The sequence below is a fragment of the Scyliorhinus torazame genome, chromosome 11 (genome assembly GCF_047496885.1).
Source record: "Scyliorhinus torazame isolate Kashiwa2021f chromosome 11, sScyTor2.1, whole genome shotgun sequence".
Lineage (NCBI taxonomy): Eukaryota > Metazoa > Chordata > Chondrichthyes > Carcharhiniformes > Scyliorhinidae > Scyliorhinus > Scyliorhinus torazame.
Genome location: NC_092717.1, coordinates 66,069,058 through 66,092,838, shown reverse-complemented (window position 1 = coordinate 66,092,838; position 23,781 = coordinate 66,069,058). Strand labels below are relative to the sequence as shown.

At 47.3% G+C, this 23,781-nt stretch overlaps 1 protein-coding gene across 1 annotated transcript in view; it reads right to left on the bottom strand.

Moving 5' to 3' along the window:
- The window catches only part of LOC140385927 (reversion-inducing cysteine-rich protein with Kazal motifs-like), a 212,548-nt gene that overhangs the window by 76,463 nt on the left and 112,304 nt on the right, over positions 1-23,781 (bottom strand). Inside the window, exons 8-10 of the mRNA XM_072468578.1 lie at positions 13,962-14,171; positions 4,386-4,522; positions 3,216-3,356 (exon numbers count right to left, since the gene is read on the bottom strand). Of these exons, the coding sequence (XP_072324679.1) occupies positions 3,216-3,356; positions 4,386-4,522; positions 13,962-14,171 (488 nt within the window). The remainder of the gene's footprint in view (positions 1-3,215; positions 3,357-4,385; positions 4,523-13,961; positions 14,172-23,781) is intronic.

Genomic DNA, 23,781 nt, shown 5'->3' with positions numbered 1-23,781 from the left:
AATCCACATTCCTACCTATCTCCAAATACCTTTGATTCGCTTGTTCGTCAAGAATCTTATCTCACTCTGCCTCAAAATTATTCAATGACCCTGCCTCCATCGTTGTCTGGGGAAGGGAGTTCCAAAGGTGAATGACCGTCAGAAAATGTTCCCCTAATTTCCATCTTAAATGGGAGACTCCCTTATTTTTAAACAGTGTCCCCTAGTTCTAGTCTCTCCCACAAAGGGAAACATCATTTTGGTGTCTACCTTGTCAAGTTCCCTCAAAACCTTAAATGTTTCAAGATCACCGCTTCTGCACACAAGCCCAGCCTGTTTGATCTTTCCTCAAAAGATAACCACCCCCATATCCCTGGTATCAGTGACTTGAATATTCCCCAAACTACTTCTAATGCATTGATGTGCATCCAACGTAAGTCCCCAATTACCACAATGCCCGCACCTTCGGCCAACCCCCATGACCCTTTTGTAGCCCCATGCCAAGTCATCCATCAAACTTAGCTCTTACACACTCTAGTATCCCCATTGGCATACCTCAGGAGCCAAGTTGAGAAGATAGAAATATAAAGCTCTAAATATCTGTTACAGCCATTATTATAGTAAAACAACGCTCCCATTCATAATACTTAAATCCTCTCCAGTCCTTAATCTCTTATCAAAAAAACAGATTTATACCCGTAAAGACAACTAATTGTTTAACAACCTTTGAACTGAGAACCAAATTCTGAACTTGGATTCCATAATAAAATAAGGATAGGTTGTGGAGAGCAGCCAAGCATTACAAAAGCTATTATAACTACAAGGAAAGATGATTTTCAACACTCACTGACACGGACAGCCTTTTTAAAATTTGTAATGGTTGGGGATTCAAACAACTTAACAGTTCTACAGATCTACTCTGCCCTTCAGGAGCATTTACAACTACTCGTTAAAGTTGTTACTCTCACACTGCAGGTTCAGAATGTTGTTGCAGCAGAAATTAGATCTGTTCGAACTTAGCACTGAATTCAAGTAGTGCTGCTAAGTTTGAGTTCCCCCACATGTGAGTTATGCCCCGTCCCCTTTCCCCTGCTGGCAAAAATGGGATGTGCCAGTGTTGTGGAGTATCTAAAGACACTCAATACAGAGTCACCTGTAGCTAAAACAAGCAGCGGTTTATTCAATACAAGTATGCATACAGGTGGCAATGGTCTCTCAAAATGCACAAAGAGACAATTCAAATGTACACAGTTTCTGTCAGTTATTTATACCATCTTTGTGATGTCCTATCATTAACTCACAATGCTCTTATCCTGTACATCTAGTGACAAAATAATAACGAATGACCTGACCTGCCAATAATTTAGTGAATCATGAACTTTGTCTCAGCTATTCTGATGATTTAATACATTTGTCCAGTCATCTGCATATCTTATCCTGGCTTGGCCCGTAGGTCAAAATCAATCCTGGCCTGACGATTTGGCCACATTCCCTACTTCATCCACTCCAATTTTTTTTTACTGCAAATACTTTTGAAACCTAAACCAGCAACTTGACCAAGACTGGGTGTTTCCCATAACACACCACTTCAGCTCGAAATGGGGCAGTACTTTCAGATCTGGGGCGAGATTCTCCGACCCCCCGCCGGGTCGGAGAATCGCCGGGGGCTGGCGTGAATTCCGCCCCCGCCGGTTACCGAATTCTCCGGCACCGGATATTCGGCGGGGACGGGAATCGCACCGTGCCGGTTGGCGCCCCCCCCCCCCCCCCGCGATTCTCCGGCCCGGATGGGCCGAAGTCCCGCTGCTAACATGCCTGTCCCGCCGGCGTAGATTAAACCACCTACCTTACCGGCGGGACAAGGCGGTGCGGGCGGGCTCCGGAGTCCTGGGGGCGGCGCGGGGCGATCTGGCCCCGGGGGGGGGGGGGGGGTGCCCCCACGGTGGCCTGGCTCCCTCCACTGCGCATGAATGCCATCAGCGGCCGCTAATGCTCCCGCGCATGCGCCGCCCGGAGATGTCATTTCCGCGCCAGCTGACGGGGCACCAAAGCCTTTTCCGCCAGCTGGCGGGGCGGAAATTAGTCCGGCGCGGGCTTAGCCCCTTAAGGTTGGGGCTCGCCCCCCCAAGATGCAGAGCATTCCGCACCTTTGGGGCGGCGAGATGCCCGATTGATTTGCGCCGTTTTGGGCGCCAGTCGGCGGACATCGCGCCGATACCGGAGAATTTCGCCCCTGGTCTCGTCCGTCATTTTTAAAGGTCCGCGGAATCTCCATGATTCCTTGATAATCTAGGTCATATTCTGTATTACTTTATATCAGTTCACGTTATTGACAACACTTCATACGTTATACGCCTCAATAATCCCTAACAATCATTTTTTGCAGGTTAACCTCTAATTTGCCCTAATTTCTCCTTTCCTAAGTAAACAGAAATTTTAAATGCTACAATTACCATGAACTAGTATTAAGACTTCTGTGCCTTTCTTCACAATTTCAGCTCTTCCAACATTGCAGAGTTATAAACAGAGAAATCATGCATTTCTTGCAAAACTCTTCAATGAAAAGGTTTCCTCCTATTTCCTAGTCTCATCTTCTTGTCATGATATTCAAACACACACATCATGATAGACACACCAACAGACAAATCAGAACACACAACACCACAACCAATGACAGAAAGATATAAAAGCACAGACACAACCCCTGGTGGTCAGAAAGAGCGGCAGGGGAGAACCAGGACACAGCCATAGCCGGGGACACTCAGGGAGACAGCACGTGCAGAGTATCCAGAACGAACTGTATTATAAGAGTTAAAATAAAATAGAGTTGTACCACATACAACTGTGTTGGCTCATCTGTGCACCAGAGCACCCAACACCACACTTCTAATATGCAAAGCATTTACAGCTGTCTGAAAAGCAATCACCCCTACATTTATAAAGCAATGTAGTAATACATCTTCCCTGAAGAATGAACAATAGCCCTTTGGAAGAGCATAAAGTCCAGAAAAGGCAACTGAGATCAAAACCTTTCAAGATTGCTACAATGGGGTGTCATGAACAAGGCTAGCAGTTGTCAGCAAGGTAACACAGCAAAACACACATCAAGTGGATTAGAAAGACCAACACACAGTTGTCAATGATGTCGAATTTTGGAGGCCTATCTGTAAGAGTGAAACTTAAACATCAAGAAAGAAGAAACTCAATAACTTTACACTAATAAACGTATTACTCACCTGGGACACATAAGTAGGGAAGACAGTCTTGTCCTGCCTGGCAGCCCTTTCGATTGACCTCACATACGTGGTTATTGGGGCAGGCGTTGGGATTACATGGATGGATCACCTCTTCAACAGGGCTATGAAATGGACTTGGAGCTGTCAAAAATGCATAGAATGGAGAATTGCTGAGGCATACCTTCAGAAAGAGTTTATTTGTTCTATCCAACCCATGCAAACTCTGCCAGATTAACCATGAGGTTTTAAAGTACAGAGGGTCACATTCACAAACGTGCGTGCACACACACCACCCATCCATCGCCACGCACACCACCAACCTACAAAACACCCACCCATCCCCCCAAGTGCCGCAGACACAAGCCACACACACTCGTGCGCAGGCAAAAGCCACACACACATTAGTGTGTGCTCAGACAAGCCGCATACACACGCTCGCGCGCAGACAAGGCACGCACACAAGTCCACCTCTCATTTCTCCTTAAAACAAGTTTCTATGATTAAGGTTTTTATCTACTTGTCCTAATAGCGACTCCTCTGGCTCAATTTAATTTTTAGCCTGATTACGTGCTTGTGAAGTGGCAAGGGACGTCTCACCATGTTAAAAGCACTATATTAATATAAATTGCTGTCTGAATTAATACTGAAGATTCAGTGACAGCCAGCATTTATCTCCTAATAACCGCTACAAAAATCTTAACCTATCGTTTACCTTATTTACTGTTTGCATGATCTTGCGATGTGCAAATGTGGCTGCTGCATTTGCCTCCACAACATCAGTGACTGCACTTTATTTTTCTTTAAAAAAAATAAATTTAGAATACCCAATTCTCTTTTTCCAATTAAGGGGCAATTTAGCGTGGCCAATTTACCTATCCTGCACATCGTTGGGTCATGAGGGTGAGGCCCATGCAGATATGGGGAGAATGTGTAAACTCCACATGGAAAGTGATCCGGGACCAGGATCGAACCCGGGTGCACTGCGCCGTGAGGCAACAGTGCTAGCCACTGTGCCACTGTGCAACTCCCAGTGACTGCACTTCTAAAAGTTATTTGCCCTTTGAGACATTCTGAGGATGCTAGAAAACATTAACATAAATTGTTGTCTCCTACTTCTAGCTTCTTAAAATAAACACTAAAAGCCATTAAATTCTTGCCTAATATACATACCAAGATATTTTTTGAGTGGAATGCAATTCTTTAAATCATCACTTGGGGACAAGAGATTGCAAATAGTTTCAGCAGTCCGCTCTGTTGGAAATTTACTATGGTCTGCACAATTTGTAAGAATTTCTACGCAGTCTGACCTATAAAGGGAATATTATAAAATAAAATTCCAGACACACTGATCCCGAAAGAAATTTGAACATGCATAAATTAGGAATATAAGAAATAGGAGTATGAGCAGGCCATTCGATCTCTGGAGCATGCTCCGCCATTCAACTAGATCACGGCTGACCTTCTACTTCAACGCCATTTTCCAACACTACCCTCATAGTCTTTGCTATCCAGAAATCTAGCGATCTGGTTCGAGACCATTTCAATGACTGGGCCTCCACAGCCGTTCCAAAGATTCACCAGCCTCCAAGTGAAGAAATTCTTCCTAATCTCAATCCTAAAAGGCCTACTCTTATTGTGAGACTGTATCCCGTGGTTCTAGACCCTGCAGCCAGGGGAACCATCCTTCTGCATCTACCTTGTCAAACCCTGAAAGAATTTTGCATATTTCAATGAGATTGCCTCTCATTGGGCGGGATACTCCGCAATCAGCGCGATGTCCGCCGACCGGTGTCAAAAATCGCGCGAATCAATCCGGCATCGCGACGCCCCAAAGGTGCGGAATTCTCCGCATCTTGAGGGGCCGAGCCCTCACCTTGTCCCGCCGGTAAGAGAGGTGGTTTGATTCTCGCCGGTGGGACAGGCATTCCAGCAGTGGGACTTCGGCCCATCGCGGGCCGGAGAATGGCCGGGTTGGTGGGCGGCGCGATTCCCATCCCCTGCCGAATATCCGGTGCCGGAGAATTCGGCAACCGGTGGGGGCGGGATTCACACCAGCCCCCGGCGATTCTCCGACCCGCCCATTGTTCTGAACTCGAGAAAATATAGGCCCAGTTTCCTCAACCTCTCTCATAAGACATGCCAGCCATCCCAGGATTCAGTCTGGTGAACCTTTGTTGCACTCACTCAACGGCAAGTATTATTCCCTTTGGTAATACCAAAACTGTATGCAGTATTCCAGGTGTGGTCTCGCCAATTGCAGCAAGATATCATTAATCATATACTTAAATTCTCTTGCAATAAAGGGCAACATACTATTTGCTTTACTAATTGCTTGCTGCACCTGGCTACTAGCTTTCAGTGACTCGCAAACAAGTACATTCAGGTCCCTTTGGTCATCTCTCACCATTTCAACAATCGTTTGCATTTCTGTTTTTCCTACGAAAGTGAATAACTCCACATTATATCCCATCTACCTTGTTCCTGCCCACTCTCTGAGCCTGTCTAGAATCCCTTGAAGCTGCTTTGCATCTTCCCTACAGCTCGTATTCCCACTTAGTTTTGTGTTATCAACAACCTGGAAATATTACATTTGGTCCCCGCAGCCAAATCATTGATTGTGACCCTTGTGGTACCACACTAGTCACAGCCAGCCTTGAGAATGACCCATTTATTCCTGTTTTCTGTCCATTAACCAATTCTCAATGCATGCAAATATATTGCCCCAAATCCCATATGCTATAATTTTGTTTACTGACATCGAGTGTAGAACCTATCAAAAGCAGTTAGGAACCATATTACATAGAACATGGAAAGATACAGCTCAGAACAGGCCCTTCGGCCCACGATGTTGTGCCAAACTTTTGTCCTAGATTAATCATAGATTATCATAGAATTTACAGTGCAGAAGGAGGCCATTCGGCCCTTCGCGTCTGCACCAGCTCTTGGAAAGAGCACCCTACCCAAGGTCAACATCTCCATTCTATCCCCATAACCCAGTAACCTCACCCAACACTAAGGGCAATTTTGGACACTAAGGGCAATTTATCATGGCCAATCCACCTAACCTGCACATCTTTGGACTGTGGGAGGAAACCGGAGCACCCGGAGGAAACCCACGCTCAAACGGGGAGGATGTGCAGACGCCGCACAGACAGTGACCCAAGCCGGAATCGAAACTGGGACCCTGGAGCTGTGCTATCCACAATGCTACCGTACTGCCCTTAAGAACAAATTAATCTACACTATATTATTCTACCGTAATCCATGTACCTATCCAATAGCTGCTTGAAGGTCCCTAATGTTTTCGACTCAACTACTTCCACAGGCAGTGCATTCCATGCCCCCACTACCCTCTGGGTAAAGAATATACCTCGGACATCCCCCCTATATCTTCCACCATTCACCTTAAATTTATGTGCCCTTGTAATGGGGGGAAAAGTCTCTGACTGTCTACTCTATCTATTCCCCTGATCATCTTATAAACCTCTATCAAGTCGCCCCTCATCCTTCTCCGTTCTAATGAGAAAACGCCTAGCACCCTCAACCTTTCCTTGTAAGACCTACTCTCCATTCCAGGCAACATCCTGGTAAATCTCCTTTGCACCTTTTCCAAAGCTTCCACATCCTTCCTTAAATGATGCGACCAGAACTGTACACAGTACACCAAATGTGGCCTCACCAAGGTTCTGTACAACTGCATCACCTCACGGCTCTTAAATTCAATCCCTCTGTTAATGAATGCAAGCACACCAGAGGCCTTCTTCACAGCTCTATCCACTTGAGTGGCAACTTTCAAAGATGTATGAACATAGACCCCAAGATCTCTCTGCTCCTCCATATTGCTAAGAACCCGACCATTAACCCTGTATTCCGCATTCATATCTGTCCTTCCAAAATGGACTACCTCACACTTTTCAGGGTTAAACCCCACCTGCCACTTCTCAGCCCAGCTCTGCATCCTATCTATGTCTCTTTGCAGCCGACAACAACCCTCCTCACTATCCATAACTCCACCAATCTTCGTATCGTCTGCAAATTTACTGACCCACCCTTCAAATCCCTCATCCAAGTCATTAATGAAAATCACAAACAGCAGAGGACACAGAACTGATCCCTGCGGTACGCCACTGGTAACTGGGATCCAGGCTGAATATTTGCCATCCACCACCACTCTCTGACTTCTATCGGTTAGTCAGTTCGTTATCCAACAGGCCAAATTTCCCACTATCCCATGCCTCCTTACTTTCTGCATAAGCCTACCATGGGGAACCTTATCAAATGCCTTACTAAAATCCATGTACACTACATCCACTGCTTTACCTTCATCCACATGCTTGGTCAGCTCCTCAAAGAATTCAATAAGATTTGTAAGGCAAGACCTACCCCTCACAAATCCGTGCTGACTATCTCTAATCAAGCAGTGTCTTTCCAAATGCTCAGAAATCCTAACCCTCAGTATCCTTTCCATTACTTTGCCTACCACAGAAGTAAGACTAACTGGCCTGTAATTCCCAGGGTTATCCCTAGTCCCTTTTTTGAACAGGGGCACGACATTCACCACTCTCCAATCCCCTGGTACCACCCCTGTTGACAGTGAGGACGAAAAGATCATTGCCAACGGCTCTGCAATTTCATCTCTTGCTTCCCATAGAATCCTTGGATATATCACGTCAGGCCAGGAGGATAGTCTATCCTCAAGTTTTTCAAAATGCCCAACACATCTTCCTTCTTAACAAGTATTTCCTCGAGCTTACCAGTCTGTTTCACACTGTTCTCTCCAACAATATGGACCCTCTCATGTGTAAATACTGAAGAAAAGTACTCAAAGAACAAACAAAGAACAAAGAAATGTACAGCACAGGAACAGGCCCTTCGGCCCTCCAAGCCCGTGCCGACCATACTGCCCGACTAAACTACAATCATCTACACTTCCTGGGTCCGTATCCTTCTATTCCCATCCTATTCATATATTTGTCAAGATGCCCCTTAAATGTCCCTATCGTCCCTGCCTCCACTACCTCCTCCGGTAGTGAGTTCCAGGCACCCACTACCCTCTGCGTAAAAAACTTGCCTCGTACATCTACTCTAAACTTTGCCCCTCTCACCTTAAACCTATGCCCCCTAGTAATTGACCCCTCTACCCTGGGGAAAAGCCTCTGACTATCCACTCTGTCTATGCCCCTCATAATTTTGTATACCTCTATCAGGTCGCCCCTCAACCTCCTTCGTTCCAGTGAGAACAAACCGAGTTTATTCAAGTTCAAGACCTCTCCTATCTCTTCAGACTCAATACACAATCTCCCGCTACTGTCCTTGATCGGACCTACCCTCGCTCTAGACATTCTCATATTTCTCACATATGTGTAAAATGCCTTGGGGTTTTCCTTGATCCTACCCACCAAAGATTTTTCATGCCCTCTCTTAGCTCTCCTAATCCCTTTCTTCAGTTCCCTCCTGGCTATCTTGCATCCCTCCAGCGCCCTGTCTGAACCTTTTTTCCTCAGCCTTACATAAGTCTCCTTCTTCCTCTTAACAAGACATTCAGCCTCTCTTGTCAACCATGGTTCCCTCACTCGACCATCTCTTCCCTGCCTGACAGGGACATACATATCAAGGACATGTAGTACCTGTTCCTTGAACAAGTTCCACATTTCACTTGTGTCCTTCCCTGACAGCCTATGTTCCCAACTTATGTACTTCAATTCTTGTCTGACAACATCGTATTTACCCTTCCCCCAATTGTAAACCTTACCCTGTTGCACGCACCTATCCCTCTCCATTACTAAAGTGAAAGTCACAGAATTGTGGTCACTATCTCCAAAATGCACACCCACTAACAAATCTATCACTTGCCCTGGTTCATTACCAAGCACCAAATCCAATATGGCCTCCCCTCTGCTCGGACAATCTACATACTGTGTTAGAAAAGCTTCCTGGACACACTGTACAAACACCACCCCATCCAAACTATTTGATCTAAAGAGTTTCCACTCAATGTTTGGGAAGTTGAAGTCACCCATGACTCCTACCCTGTGACTTCTGCACCTTTCCAAAATCTGTTTCCCAATCTGTTCCTCCACATCTCTGCTACTATTGGGGGGCCTATAGAAAACTCCCAACAAAGTGACTGCTCCTTTCCTATTTCTGACTCCAACCCATACTACCTCAGTCGGCAGATACTCCTTGAACTGTCTTTCTGTAGCTGTTATACTATCTCTAATTTACAATGCCACCCCCCCACCTCTTTTACCACCCTCCCTAATCTCATTGAAACATCTATAACCAGGGACCTCCAACAACCATTTCTGCCCCTCTTCTATCCAAGTTTCCGTGATGGCCACCACATCGTAGTCCCAAGTACCGGTCCATGCCTTAAGTTCACCCACCTTATTCCTGATGCTTCTTGCGTTGAAGTATACACACTTCAACCCATCTCCGTGCCTGCAAGTATTCTCCTTTGTCAGTGTTCCCTTCCCCACTGCCTCACTACACGCTTTGGAGTCTTGAATATCGGCTACCTTAGTTGCTGGACTACAAATCCGGTTCCCATTCCCCTGCCAAATTAGTTTAAACCCTCCCGAAGAGTGCTAGAAAACCTCCCTCCCAGGATATTGGTGCCCCTCTGGTTCAGATGGAACCCGACCTGCTTGTACAGGTTCCACATTCCCCAGAATGCGCTACAATTATCCAAATACCTGAAGCCCTCCCTCCTACACCATTCCTGCAGCCACGTGTTCAACTGCACTCTCTCCCTATTCCTAGCCTCGCTGTCACGTGGCACCGGCAACAAACCAGAGATGACAACTCTATCTGTTGTGGCTTTTAACTTCCAGCCTAACTCCCTAAACTTGTTTATTACCTCCACACCCCTTTTCCTACCTATGTCATTGATACCAATGTGCACCACGACTTCTGGCTGCTCCCCCTCCCCCTTAAGGATCCTGAAGACACGATCCGAGACATCCCTGGCACCCGGGAGGCAACATACCTTCCATGAGTCTCGTTCAAGACCACAGAATCTCCTATTACTATTGCCTTTCTATTCTCCCCCCTTCCCTTCTGAGCCCCAGAGCCAGACTCAGTGCCAGAGACCTGGTCGCTAGGGCCTTCCCCCGGTAGGTCATCCCCCCCCCCAACAGCATCCAAAACGGTATACTTGCTTTGAAGGGGAACAGCCAGGAGGGATCCCTGCACTGTCTGCCTCTTTGTTTTCTTTCCCCTGACTGTAACCCAGCTACTCTTGTCCTGTACCTTGGGTGTGGTTACCTCCCTGTAACTCTTTCCCATAACCCCCTCTGCCTCCCGGATGATCCGAAGTTCATCCAGCTCAAGATCCCTAACACGGTCTCTGAGGAGCTGGAGTTGGGTGCACTTCCCGCAGGTATAGTCAGCGGGGACACCGGTGGTATCCCTCACCACCCACATCCTACAGGAGGAACATGCAACTGACCTAGCCTCCATCCCCTCTTACCTTACAGAATATAGCTGCCCTGTGGACCAACTGGACCTCCGCCCTCCGACTCTGCTCCCAGTCAGCTGCACTCTCTGTAAACTCCTGGCTCCCTTCTCGCTCTTTGCGGAAATGTAGGAAATGAAAGGAGCACCTTACTCCCTCCTCACTTAACTCCCTCAGTCACCAAACTCTCACTATAGCACTCAAATGCACCAAATTCAGCACTCCCTCAGTCACCAAACTCTCACTATAGCACTCAAATGCACCAAATTCAGCACTCCCTCAGTCACCAAACTCTCACTATAGCACTCAAATGCACCAAATTCAGCACTCCCTCAGTCACCAAACTCTCACTATAGCACTCAAATTCAGCACTCAGTGCAAACAAAGTTTGCACTGTAGGTGGATCACTTTTATACTGTGAATCTAGCCTCTGAAAACTGGCCTAATCCAATTAACTAATTAATAAGCTCTAGCTACAAGTAGAACCTTTGTTTAAAGCTGATTGAAAATTCACCTTCTTCTAAACCAAACAGCAACTTTTAAGTTAATTAACTAAATAAAAGAAAGACTAGACTTTAGATAAAATGAACCTTATACTCCCTCAGTCACCAAACTCTCACTATAGCATTCAAATGCACCAAACTCAGCACTCAGTGCAAACCATATTCTATAGTGCTATAGCATCACCAGTCAGGTACACGGACATAAAGAGTAAGGACATAAGAAACAGGACAGGAATAGGCCACACAGCTCAATGCTCTCCCATTCAATAAGATCATTGGCTTATCATTGACTTTTAACCCTAAATGTCACCCTGCCCGATCCCCTTAGAGCAGTGGTGGGCACCCTGTGGCCGGAAATCACATGCGGCCCATCAGGGTTCTGAATGCGGCGCATGATACATTTTTCTGACTGCTGTCCACATGCAGAGTTGCCACATTCCATTGGTTTCCATCCATTTAGATTTTTTCCTACGGGGATGGCTGAAGTAAAACACATGTAAAGGAGGTGCATGCTAATTGCACACAATGTTGACTGAGAAAGTTTTGCACTCCCTCTGCATCCAATCAAAGTGTAAATATATCTTTGGTTATTACTTTCTGAAGCTGATGACAGTTCTATTAATATTTGAAAGATAAAACATTTTCTATAACTCGTTACAAAATATTTGGCGTGTATTAAATATATCCAATCTATTCAAGAGCCATAGTTAGTGGACTTGCCTGATTTCAATCTTGTGGTGCACTCATTTCGCCCACTCACCAGCCTAGGTATCTCATCACTGCCTTAAAACCTAAATATTTCTTCATCTCAGCTTTGAACATACTTGGACAGTTGAGCATCACCGGCCTGGGGTAGAGAATTTCAAGGATTCACAACCCTCCGACTGAAGAAATTTCTTTTCATCTCAATCTGAATAGCTGTCACCATAATACTGAGACTATGCCCTTTAGTTTTTGAAGTCCCAGCCAGTGGAACAGCCTCTTAGCATCTACCGTCAACCCTCTCAGAATCTTATATTTCAGGCAGATCATCTCTCACCATTCTAAACTCAAAAATATTGACTCATTCACTTCAATCTCTCATCGGATAACCCTCTCAAACTAGGAATGAACCTAGTGAACGTTTGTTGTACTCCCTCTCCAAAGCAAGTATATCCTTCTTTATTACAGAAACAAAATCAGTGTTGTTTTTGGCTGAGCTTTCCTTTCCTGTTTTAACATTAACATTAATTACATTTTGATTGCTTATCCCTAATTATATTTTGATTGCTCATTCCTTTTTAATTTCCTCCTCCCTGTTGCTGACCTGTATCAGGAATTATGGCCCAGAACCAGATCCATTGTATCTTTCCTCGCCAACTTATGCCCCAACTCAGGAAACAGCACCAAATACATCCATAAGTTCCTCCCTTCTACGTTCAGATAATTGAACTCTGAATAAAGGCCTCCATTATTGCTGCCTTAATTGTTTCTGTACACTCCATAAATTATTTGCAGACTACCTCCTCAATTTCTTTCTGGCAACCCGATGGCCTGCACTGCTTGATTCTGCAACTCCAAATACAGACTCTATCTGTACATCATCATTGGCAAAATTATTCCGTTTCACTGTTGGAATCGGTTTCCTCATAAGTAAATACCACGCCCCTTCCTATTCTGCTTTCCTAAATATAAAAATATTTATCCTGGAATGTGTAGCTGAGCGTAGCTCAGTTTCAATTCAATCCATGATATTTTGCTGCTGCCTAAGCATTGATTCTCCTGACCCAAGTTTAATCGCTATTCTTCTTGCATTAGCGCAGATACATTTTAGCCTTTTGCTTATGGTAACTTTTGCATCTTCACCATTTTTGCTACTTACACAGCTACATTTGGTAGTTCCTTCATGCCCCTTCTAAAATAAGGCTCATTGTTCCTCTCAAACTACATCTGTTGTGTACTTTAGGTCGCCTATACTTTGAAACCTCCTTTATTGGACTAAACAATTTGGAAGCCTCAACACTCTGTAGTATTCCTACATGCCTGTTCCTTCTAGCTTATTATCAAAGATAATTTGGAAACTTGACATAAGAATGCAGTAAATCCAGTAACTGGGTCACTGATAATTCCTCAAAATACATACCTCTGTGAAAACAGAATATTGAAAAGCTGCTGCAAATTTCCAAATTATAGGGACAAGGCCCAATTACAGGAAGTTGTGATTGAACAGTCAGATGAAAACAGAGTTCAATAAGAACAAAAAATACACAACTTTTAACCTACAAGCAAAGCATTCTATGTTAAAACGCCAAGATACTCAATATGAAAACATCAGTCTAGAAAATATACATCACTTACATGCAAGCCTTAATTCTACATCGTCTCGGAGTATTGTTGTAATTTATCCTCTCAACACTTCAAATAATAATCAGCAGTGACATTTTTCTTTTAATTGGAAGTGACAGAATACTTGTTACTCCAGAAAAGTATAATTTTGCAGGTGGGCAAGATACCAAACAGTTTTCTGCGGCCTCCTACATGTGGCCTTACTCATTTTCCCAAGCAATAAATGATACACCAACTGGAACAGAAACATTACTGTATACTGCTAATTATGAAAAGGTAAATAATATGAAGCGTGAGAAAATTCCTTGTGCAATTCATTATTCAATTAATCTTTTAACTGCTGTAGTAAAACGTACAGTGGGAACTGAAGAATCTATAAAGCACAAACTATGAAAAAACACACCTTTATATGAGAGCGGACAATCAGATTAAACCTCAATGCTCCAGTAAAATAGAACTTACTTGCAGATACTTCCTCCAGACTTGCTGTGGCATGGCTTGATTTGTAATGAACAGGCAACTGCTTTCCACATTTCTGGCTGACAGGTCTTAATATTTTTCACAGGTATGTTCAAAAATGGCATCTTTATGGTTCCTTTCTCCCACAGTTTCATGTCATTCTTGGCTCCCTGGTCTGATTGAATATTGCAACTACGGAACAATTCTGTGGGTCTGAACAACATCACAGTTTATTAGCTCTGTACAGCAGTGGTTCCCAACCTTTTCAATATCAGGGCCCACTTTAATGAGACAAACAATTCCACGACACACCCAGTTTTTTTTCAGTTCAATCGATTGCTCATAAACGCCCCTCAATGTAGTGGTGAACTGACAGTGGGCAATCATGTACTAGGGGCGGGGCAAAAGGTGGACCACAATCCGCAATGGACGAAGTGTTTCCCCATTGCACGGCCATTCATCTCGTGATCTCAGTTTAAATCAGCATTCAGACATTTAATTCAAAACCGTTGTATTCAGTGCAACAAGAATTCCAGTAAAAATGCTAATAGATATTAGACGTGAAGATATACCCATCAATGCCAACCAGGGCAGCACGGTGGCACAGTGGTTAGCACAGCTGCCTCACGGCACCGAGGTCCCAGGTTCGATCCCAGCTCTGGATCACTGTCTATGTGGAGTTTGCACATTCTCCCCGTGTTTGCGTGCGTTTCGCCACCACAACTTAAAGATGTGCAAGGGAGGTGGATTGGCCACACTAAATTGCCCCTTAATTGGAAAAAATTAATTGGGTACGCTAAATTCATAAAAAAGAAAATCAATCAATGCCAACCAGAAAACAATAAAAAACATATTGTTGCACTGTGATATAACTGGTGCTCACACTGAATGAAAACGACCTTCTTATATTTACCAAGTTAAATGTTAAAACTAAACACCAAAGTTAGTTTTATTTAATCGTTCATGGGACGTGGGCGTCGCATTTGCTGGGCCAGCATTTGTTGCCCATCCCAAAATGCCCTTGAGGCTGTGGGTCTGGAGTCACATGTAGGCCAGACCAGGTAAGGACAGCAGATTTCCTCTCTAAATGACGTTCGTGAACCAGATGGATTTCTACAACAATCGACAATGTTTTCATGGTTATCATTCGACTTTTATTTCCAGATTTTTATTGATTTCAAATTTCACCACCTGTAATAGCGGGATTTGAAGCTGGGTCCCCAGAGCATTACTCTGGGTCTCTGGTTCACCAATCCAGTGACAATACCACTACACCACCACGCATTGTACCTGCTTGCAATTGTGAGATGAGAATTAAATTTCACAGAACTTAACACACATATCATTTATTTTTTTTAAATGTTTTTATTAAGGCTTTCATAATTTTAACAATTTTTACCACCAGGTATCAAAAAAACACACACCCAACCAACAGCCAAACCCAGCCAACCTGGCTTATATACACGATTCCCCAATCCCAATTTCCCACTAACGTTTTCCCATCTCACCCAACACACCCCCCAATTTTTCCCAAAGAAGTCGACAAGCGGCTGCCACCTCCGAGCAAACCCTGGCATCGATCCCCTCAGGGTGAACTTAATCTTCTCAAGCCTGAGAAACCCCGCCCTGTCACAAACCGATACCCCCGAAACCTCCACGCTTACAAGATCCGTCTCCGGGCGACCAGGGTGGCAATGGCCAAAACATGGCCTCCCTCACCCCCTGGACTCCCGGGTGTTCCGACACATCAAAAATAGTCATCTCTAGACTTGGAACCACCCTTACCGTCAATACCTCTGACATGACGTCAACAAACCCCTGCCAAAATCCCCCAAGCCTCGGACATGCCCCAAAAATATGGACATGATTTGCAAGCCCTTCCGCACACTGCCCACACCTATCCTCCATCCCTTCAAAGAACCTGCTCATCCAGGCCACAGTCATGTGCGCCCTGTGGACCACCTTATATTGTATCAGGCTAAGCCTGGCACATAACGACGACGCATTAACCCACCTCAGGGCATCTTCCCACAACCTGACCTCCAACTCCCTACCCAACATTCCTCCCACTTTCGCCTCACTTCCCCTATCAGGGCTCCCTTCCACTCCATGCGTTCTTTACAAATTTCCGATACCTTCCCCTCCCCCACTCCCGTTCTCGATACTACCTCGTCTTGTACCACCTGGGACGGTAGGTGCGGAAAGGTCGAAACCTGCCTCCGCACAAAGTCCCTCACGTGCAAGTAGCGCAACCCATACCCACCAGGTAGCTCAAACCCCTCCTCCAAACACGGAAAACCCCCATCTATAAACAAATCCCCCAACAGCTCGATCCCAGCCTGCTGCCACCCCCATCCAGCCCCCCTCAGCGCAAACCGGTGGTTGCCACAAATTGGTGGCCCACCAACACCCCGTCCAACCCCATGTGCTTCCGCCACTGTCCCCACACCCTCATGGCAGCCACTGCTACCGGGCTTGTGGAAGCTCTTGCTGGCAAGAACGGCAGAGAATTAGCAGTGCCCCTACACTCGTGCCCCTGCACCCACTCCCACACTGACCCCTCCTCACTACCAACTTCCTGACCATCGCCATGTTCGCCCAATAATAATTTATAAAGTTCGGTAGGGCCAGCCCCCGCACCCCCAACCCCACTCGTCCCCGCACCTTCTTCACCTGCGGGGTTTTACCGCCCACACAAACACAGAAATCACCGCATTCACCCTCTTGAAAAATGCCTTGAGGATAAAAATTGGAAGGCTCTGAAATATGAACAAGAACCGTGGGAGTATTTCACCGTCTGCACCCTCCCTGCCAGTGACAACGGGAGCACATCCCACCTTCTAAAGTCCCCCTTCATCTGATCCACCAACCGAGCCAGATTCAGCTTGTGCAGCTGCTCCCACTCTTGCGCCGCCTGGATGCCCAAATATCGAAAGCTACCCCCCCCCCCCCCCCCACCTTGAGCGGCATCTCTCCCAGTCCCTTCTCCTGCCCTCTCGCTTGGATCGGAAAGACCGCACCTTTTCCCATATTCAATTTATACCCCGAGAACCAGCTCAATTCCTCTAGGATCCCCATAATCCCTCCAATCCCCCCCAGCGGGTCCGAAATGTACAGAAGCAGGTTGTCCGCGTAAAGTGAGACCCTGTGCTCCACCCCCCCCCCCCCGTACTATCCCCTGCCAGTCCCCCTTTCAGCGCCATCGCCAAAGGCTCTATAGCCAAGGCGAAAAGCAGTGGTGAGAGTGGACATCCCTGCCTCGACCCCCGGTGCAGCTTAAAATAGTCCGAACTCACCCAGTTCGTCCCACACTCGCCACCCGTGGTCGATACAACACCCAGACCCAATCCATAAAACTCTGCCCAAACCCAAACCGTCCCAGAACCTCCCACAAGTAGTCCCACTCGACACGATCAAAGGCCTTTTCTGCATCCATGGTGACCACCACCTCCAACTCTTGTCCCTCGGAGGGCAACATTATGACATTTAACAACCCCCTGATATTCGCCGCCAGATGCCTCCCCTTCACGAACCTTGTCCGGTCCTCCCCTATCACCCCTGAACAAAACGAACAAAGAAAAGTACAGCACAGGAACAGGCCCTTTGGGCTTCTAAGCCTGCGACGACCATGCTGCCCGTCTAAACTAAAATCTTCTACACTTCCTGGGTCCGTATCCCTCTATTCCCATCCTATTCTTGTATTTGTCAAGATGCCCCTTAAATGTCACTATCGTCCCTGCTTCCACCACCTCCTCCGGCAGCGAGTTCCAGGCACCCACTACCCTCTTGTGTAAAAAACGTACCTCGTACATCTCCTCTAAACCTTGCCCCTCGCACCTTAAACCTATGCCCCCTAGTAATTGACCCCTCTACCCTGGGAAAACGTCTCTGACCATCCACTCTGTCTTTGCCCCTCATAATTTTGTAGACCTCTATCAGGTCGCCCCTCAACCTCCGTCATTCCAGTGAGAACAAACCGAGTTTATTCAACCTCTCCTCATAGCTAATGCCCTCCATACCAGGCAACATCCTGGTAAATCTCTTCTGCACCCTCTCTAAAGCCTCCACATCCTTCTGGTAGTGTGGCAACCAGAAGTGAACACTATAATCCAAGAGTGGCCTAACTAAGGTTCTATACAGCTGCAACATGGCTTGCCAATTTTTATACTCAATGCCCCTTGGCACACAATCCTCTATCCTCAGGGCCAGGATCTTGGCCAAAAGCTTGGCATCTACATTTAACAGGGAGATCGGTCTGTGCGACCCTCAATGTTCCGGGTCCTTTTCCCGCTTCAGGATGAGAGATATCGAGGCCTGTGACATGGTCGCGGGGAGCACCCGTCACCTCATTAAACGCCCTCACAAACAGAGAATATTTTATAGAACTCCACTGGGTACCCGTCCGGGCCCGGGACCTTGCCAGACTGCATCGCCTCCAGCTCCTCCACCACTTCAACCAGCCCAATTACGGCCCCCAGGCCCTCTCACCAGCTCCTCTTCCACCCTTGGGAACTCCAATCCCTCTAAAAACTGCCTCATCCGCTCCACCCCGGTTGGGGGTTCCGACTCATATAACCTGCTATAGAAATCCCCATTCACCCCCACCGGGTCCAGGACCATGTTCCCCTCTTGTCCTTCACTTTCGCAATCTCCCTCGCCGCCTCTGTTTCCTCAACTGGGGTGCCAGCCTCCCTTCTCACCATACCCGTACACCGCCCTGCTCAACTGCCCCACCGCCTTCCCTGTAGATAGCAATCCAAACCCCATCTGCAGCTTCTGACGCTCATTTGACAGCCCCGCCTCCGGGGCTTCCGAGCACCTCCTGTCCACCTGCAGGATCTCCTCCACTAGCCTTTCCATCTCCGCCCGCTCCGCCTTCTCCGTTTGCCCGTATCGATATGAACTCCCCTCCCACCACTGCCTTCAAAGCCTCCCATACCGAAACCTCTCCAGTGTCATTTATCTCCACATGCCCTTGAATGGCCTCCCTTTTCCTCCCCCCGCAGCCCACATCTAACCTCCATTGCCCCCCCACTATGAACCCGCAAATCCACACAATGTGGGGCGTGATCTGACACCACTATCGCCGAGTACTCAACGTGCAGCACCCCTGCCAACAATGTCTTATCCAAAAGAAAAAAGTAAATTCGGGAGTACACCTTGTGCACATGGGAGAAGAATCAAAATTTCTTCGCTCACAGCCTCCCAAACCTCTAGGGATCCAGCCCTCCCATGTGCTCCATAAACCCCCTTCGCTCCTCCACTGCCGCCGACATCCTCACTGACCTCAAACTCAACTAATCCAACCTTGGGTCTAGAAATGTGTTAAAATCATCCCCCCCATAACCAGCCGGTGCGAGTCCAAATTGGGGATCTTCCCCAACACCCGCCTCATAAACTCTACATCGTCCTAGTTTGGGGCATAAATATTCACCAGCACCACTGGCATCCACTGAAATTTCCCACTCACCATAACATACTTCCCCCTCCGCCAAGAGTCCGCCACTATACTTCCCTTTTCGAACACCACCCGCTTACTAATCAAAATCGCCACCCCTCTTGTTTTGGAATCTAACCCCGAATGAAAAACCTGCCCTACCCACCCTTTCCTCAGCCTAGTCTGGTCTGCCAGCCTCAGTTGTGTCTCCTGTATCATCGCCACATCCGCCTTCAAGTTTTTCAAATGTGCGAATGCTCGGGCCCTATTGATTGGCCCATTCAACCCTCTCACGTTCCAAGTCACCCATAGCCCTTCCTGGGCCAGCCTCCAGCCCGCGTCTCCTCAAGCCTGACCTCGGCCGCTCACCATCATCGACCCTCCCCATACCACCTTTTAGAAACCTTTCCGTGTCAGCATTCACCCCCACCCAACCACAAAATAACAACGCCAACCCCCCCACCCACACACTAACCACCTGTTCACCCTCCACAGCGCTTCCGTGAACTAGCCCGCCCAGCAAGTCTGGTAGCCTCCGCTCATGGCGCCTAGAATCCTACCCTCCACTGATTCCCCCTACCCCCCCACTCCCCTAACCTCCCAGTGCAGACTTAACAACCCCCACCAAACACAAAGAAAAGAGCAACCCACCATCTACCATCCAGAGGAAACAAACACAAAACAAAAAAGCAAAATGATGGCCCTAAACACACCCCAAAGGGCTGGAACAGGAACATCTCCTCCAAAGTTCAATGTCCTCCCTCTCCTGCCAGTTCATTGTCTCTGACACAATCCATCGCCTCCTCCGGGGTCCCAAAGTAGAGTTCCCAACATTTATATGTTACTCCCAGGTGCGCCAGGTACAACATTCCAATCTTCACCCCCTTCTTAAAGAGGACCATCTTCACCTTGTTAAAACTCGCTCTCCTTTTAGCCAGCTCCGCACCCAGGCCCTGATACACGCCCAGTTCACTGCCCTCCCAGGTGCAACGCCTCGTCTGCCTGGCTCACCTCAAACTCTACTCTTTATCCAAGAACTGGTGCAGCGCAGCACCATCGCCCTCAGCGGCTCGTTCCCCTGCGGCTTCCTCATTAGCGCCCGGTCCACTTCCAAAGGCCCCACTCCCAGCAGCTTCTCAAACATCCGTGCCACATACGCGCCAGCATCCGCTCCCTCGCTGCCCTCCGGCAGGCCCATGATCCTTAAATTCTGCCTGCATGACCGATTCTTCAGGCCCTCCACTTTCTCCTGCAGCCGCCTGTTGATCTCGCATCAACCCTCCACTGCCATCGAGGCAAGCTGCTCCTCGTGTTCCCTCACTGCCTCCTGCACCGCCTCCTCCACCTTCTGGATCGCCTGGCCCTGGGCCTCCAACCTCATCTCTATGCGGCCAAACCCCGCCTTTGCAGGTCCACCATCCTGGCCAGATCTTTCCAAGTTCTCCTACCTCTGCTGGGCAAACGTCTCATGAAGGAAGATGGGCCAAATGGCCTGCTTCTGCACTGTTGATTCTAGGCAAGCTCAACCGGGATCTACCGGCCAATCGGGATCTACAGGCCTCCCCAGGGAGGCTGCAGCTGCGCTGTTGATCATTGAGCGGGCAGGATCGGTCCCTGGCCCTCCGCCATTTTCTCCTGTGTCACAGGCACCAAACCAACTTTCGACGACTGTTCCCTCCTTTTTTGACCACTTCTGATCCACAAATCCATGGACGGGTGGGGGACTCTCTTCCTCCACTCCTCCTACACCTTTTTCAATCTCACAGCCCAGCCGTTAGCCGGGAAAGGTCCGAAAAGTCTACCACAAGCGGGAGCCACCAAATGTGCGACCAGTCACGCCATGGCCGTCACCGGAAGTCGACACACATAATCTATTTGCTCTCCTTTAACTACACATGGTTTGCATTGGCCTCATATCGCGTTAAACTCTGTGGGTGCGATCTACTGACTGTGTTGCGCTCAAGAGCACAATGGGTAGATGCCGGGAGAGGCCTCAGTGGGCTTCCCGTCAGCCTTTATGCCTCATGATATCTACCCAAATCTCGCATGGCATCGGACGCAGAATCGCACCCAGAATGGACGTGACCAAACGGCGCGCGCCTAAGTCGGGTTTAAACCTACTCAGGCGGCACGGTGGCAGTGGTTAGCCTCACAGCTCCAGGGACCCATCTTAAATTCCAGTCTGGGGTGACTGTGTGGCATTTGCACTTTCTCCGTGTGTGTGTATGTTTCCTCTGGGTGTTCCGGTTTCCTCAATCCAAAGACGTGCAGGTTAGGTCGATTGGCCATGCTAAATTGCCCCTTAGTGTCCAAAAAGGTTGGTGGGGTTATTGGATTATGGAGATAGGGTGGAGGTGTAGCCTTGAGTACGGTTCTCTTTCCAAGGGCCGGTGCAAATTCGATGGGCCAAATGGCCTGCTTCTGCACTGTTGATTCTAGGCAAGCTCAACCGGGATCTACCGGCCAATCGGGATCTACAGGCCTCCCCAGGGAGGCTGCAGCTGCGCGCCGTTCAGTACTGGTCCACACAAACATGGACCAGGAGGAACGGCACCCGGGGGTCTCCCAGGCCATCGGAGGCCACAGAGGGTGGGGGGCATAAAGGGTGTGGGGGAGGGGGGGTACACGGCAGGTAGGAAGGGGCTTCTGGGAGGTTGTGGGGTGACTGGTGGGGGTCCTGGGACTCCATAGTAGGGTCTCCTCACGGAGGGGTGTGGGTGTCCATGTGTGGGGGATGACATTGCCCCTAACTGTGGGGTGTGGGGGATCCACACGCTCACTTAGAGATTGGGGCACGTTTTCAAGATGGCAGTCCGATCTCTGAGTTCATCTCGTCAGTGATGAATAAAATTTTAAGTGTGGGCTAAACCAGTGAGAAACTCCCCAGGGTCCAAAAAAGTGACTAAGTCTCATTGAACAGCGGTGGGGAACTCGCCTGTAGGGCCAGCTGGAAACTCCCGGCAAAACCCACCGCAAATGACACTTAAACCTTTCCATTAGATTGCACCGTGTAACTCTGTTACGTAGCTCTGCTGCTGTGTGTCAAATGATAAGCAATATATTTAATACTTTATAAAGATAGTTTTCGGTTGGTGTTTTTTCTTTCAAAGTATGATGATAAGCTAGGTGTAAATATTCCAAATCAAGGTGTCTTGAGCTATTTACTGTTTGGAATTTTCATTCACAATATTTGATTCCTTGCTATTGCCATACATGTGTGCGAAAATGATTAGCCAACAGGCATTAGAATAAATACAGGTGGATATATTTCCTCCACATTTTTAAATTTTGTATTGTTGCGTGTACTTTAATTAAACTATACATTCCGCCTTAATATCATTAATCCTTGGGGGAAGGACCTTTTGTATATGTTCAACGAATGGGCAGCCGCAGCTCTCACTTGGTATTATCTCCATTGAAGGTTTGGCCACCTCACACCCTACATCCATCACTTTGATGGCAGCCAGTGATCAAACACATGGCAAGGCCCTGCTTTTGGCCCTCTTCTAATCCCCCACCACGTGGTCAACCACGGCACAAAGTGCACCTCAGGCCTGATTGCCCCCAAACACCTAGCAACCAGTGCATTGCATGAGCTGATAGTAGTCTTCGTTACTTAGACTATGTTAACTGGGGGGCTCGCGTCCGGCAGCTTTTGGGAAGAGAATTGGTTTTGAATGTAGCATTCAAGCAGCATCTGCAGTGGAAGCCGGGCATTTGCTCAGCGAAACGGTTGGGGCTTTTTGGGTTGCTTGATGAAAGGGTACATGTGCGGGAGTGCTATTGGCCGTGGCACACTTGCACCTTTCTCGTGGGACACTGCACACTGCTGTGCAGAATAGCAAATTATTAACGATTACCCCTTCATTATCTACTGGATCCTTTCTTGCACCACATATAAATTATATTTCCAAGGACAATCTGGACCAGTTTATCATGTTACAACACGCTGGGCTAGTGCTGGTCGATTCCAGTCCCACAGACCCCGGAGACCCAACGCAAGTGAATAAACCAATAATTCATATAAAATTTGCAGAATGTTTGGCCCCTTGATTGCTCAACAAGTTATAGCCACCGGGTTTGAAAGTTGAACAAAATAACTGTTTATTTATAACAGGAACAAAGTTGAAATATGCAATAATTATAATAGAATAAGGGTCAGCTAATCTACTACCTCTTCTTTTTACTGTCCCACTGTCTACCCAACACACACAAGACAGACACATACAAAATAATAGGAATTAAAATATGAAATGAAAGATGAGTATCCTTGCTTTTGATGGTAAGATCGTTGCAGCAGGGACAAAGGTAGAGAAGTCTGGAACTAGAGGGTAGAGGTTTAAGGTAAGAGGGGAGAGATACAAAAGAGACCAGAGGGGACATTTC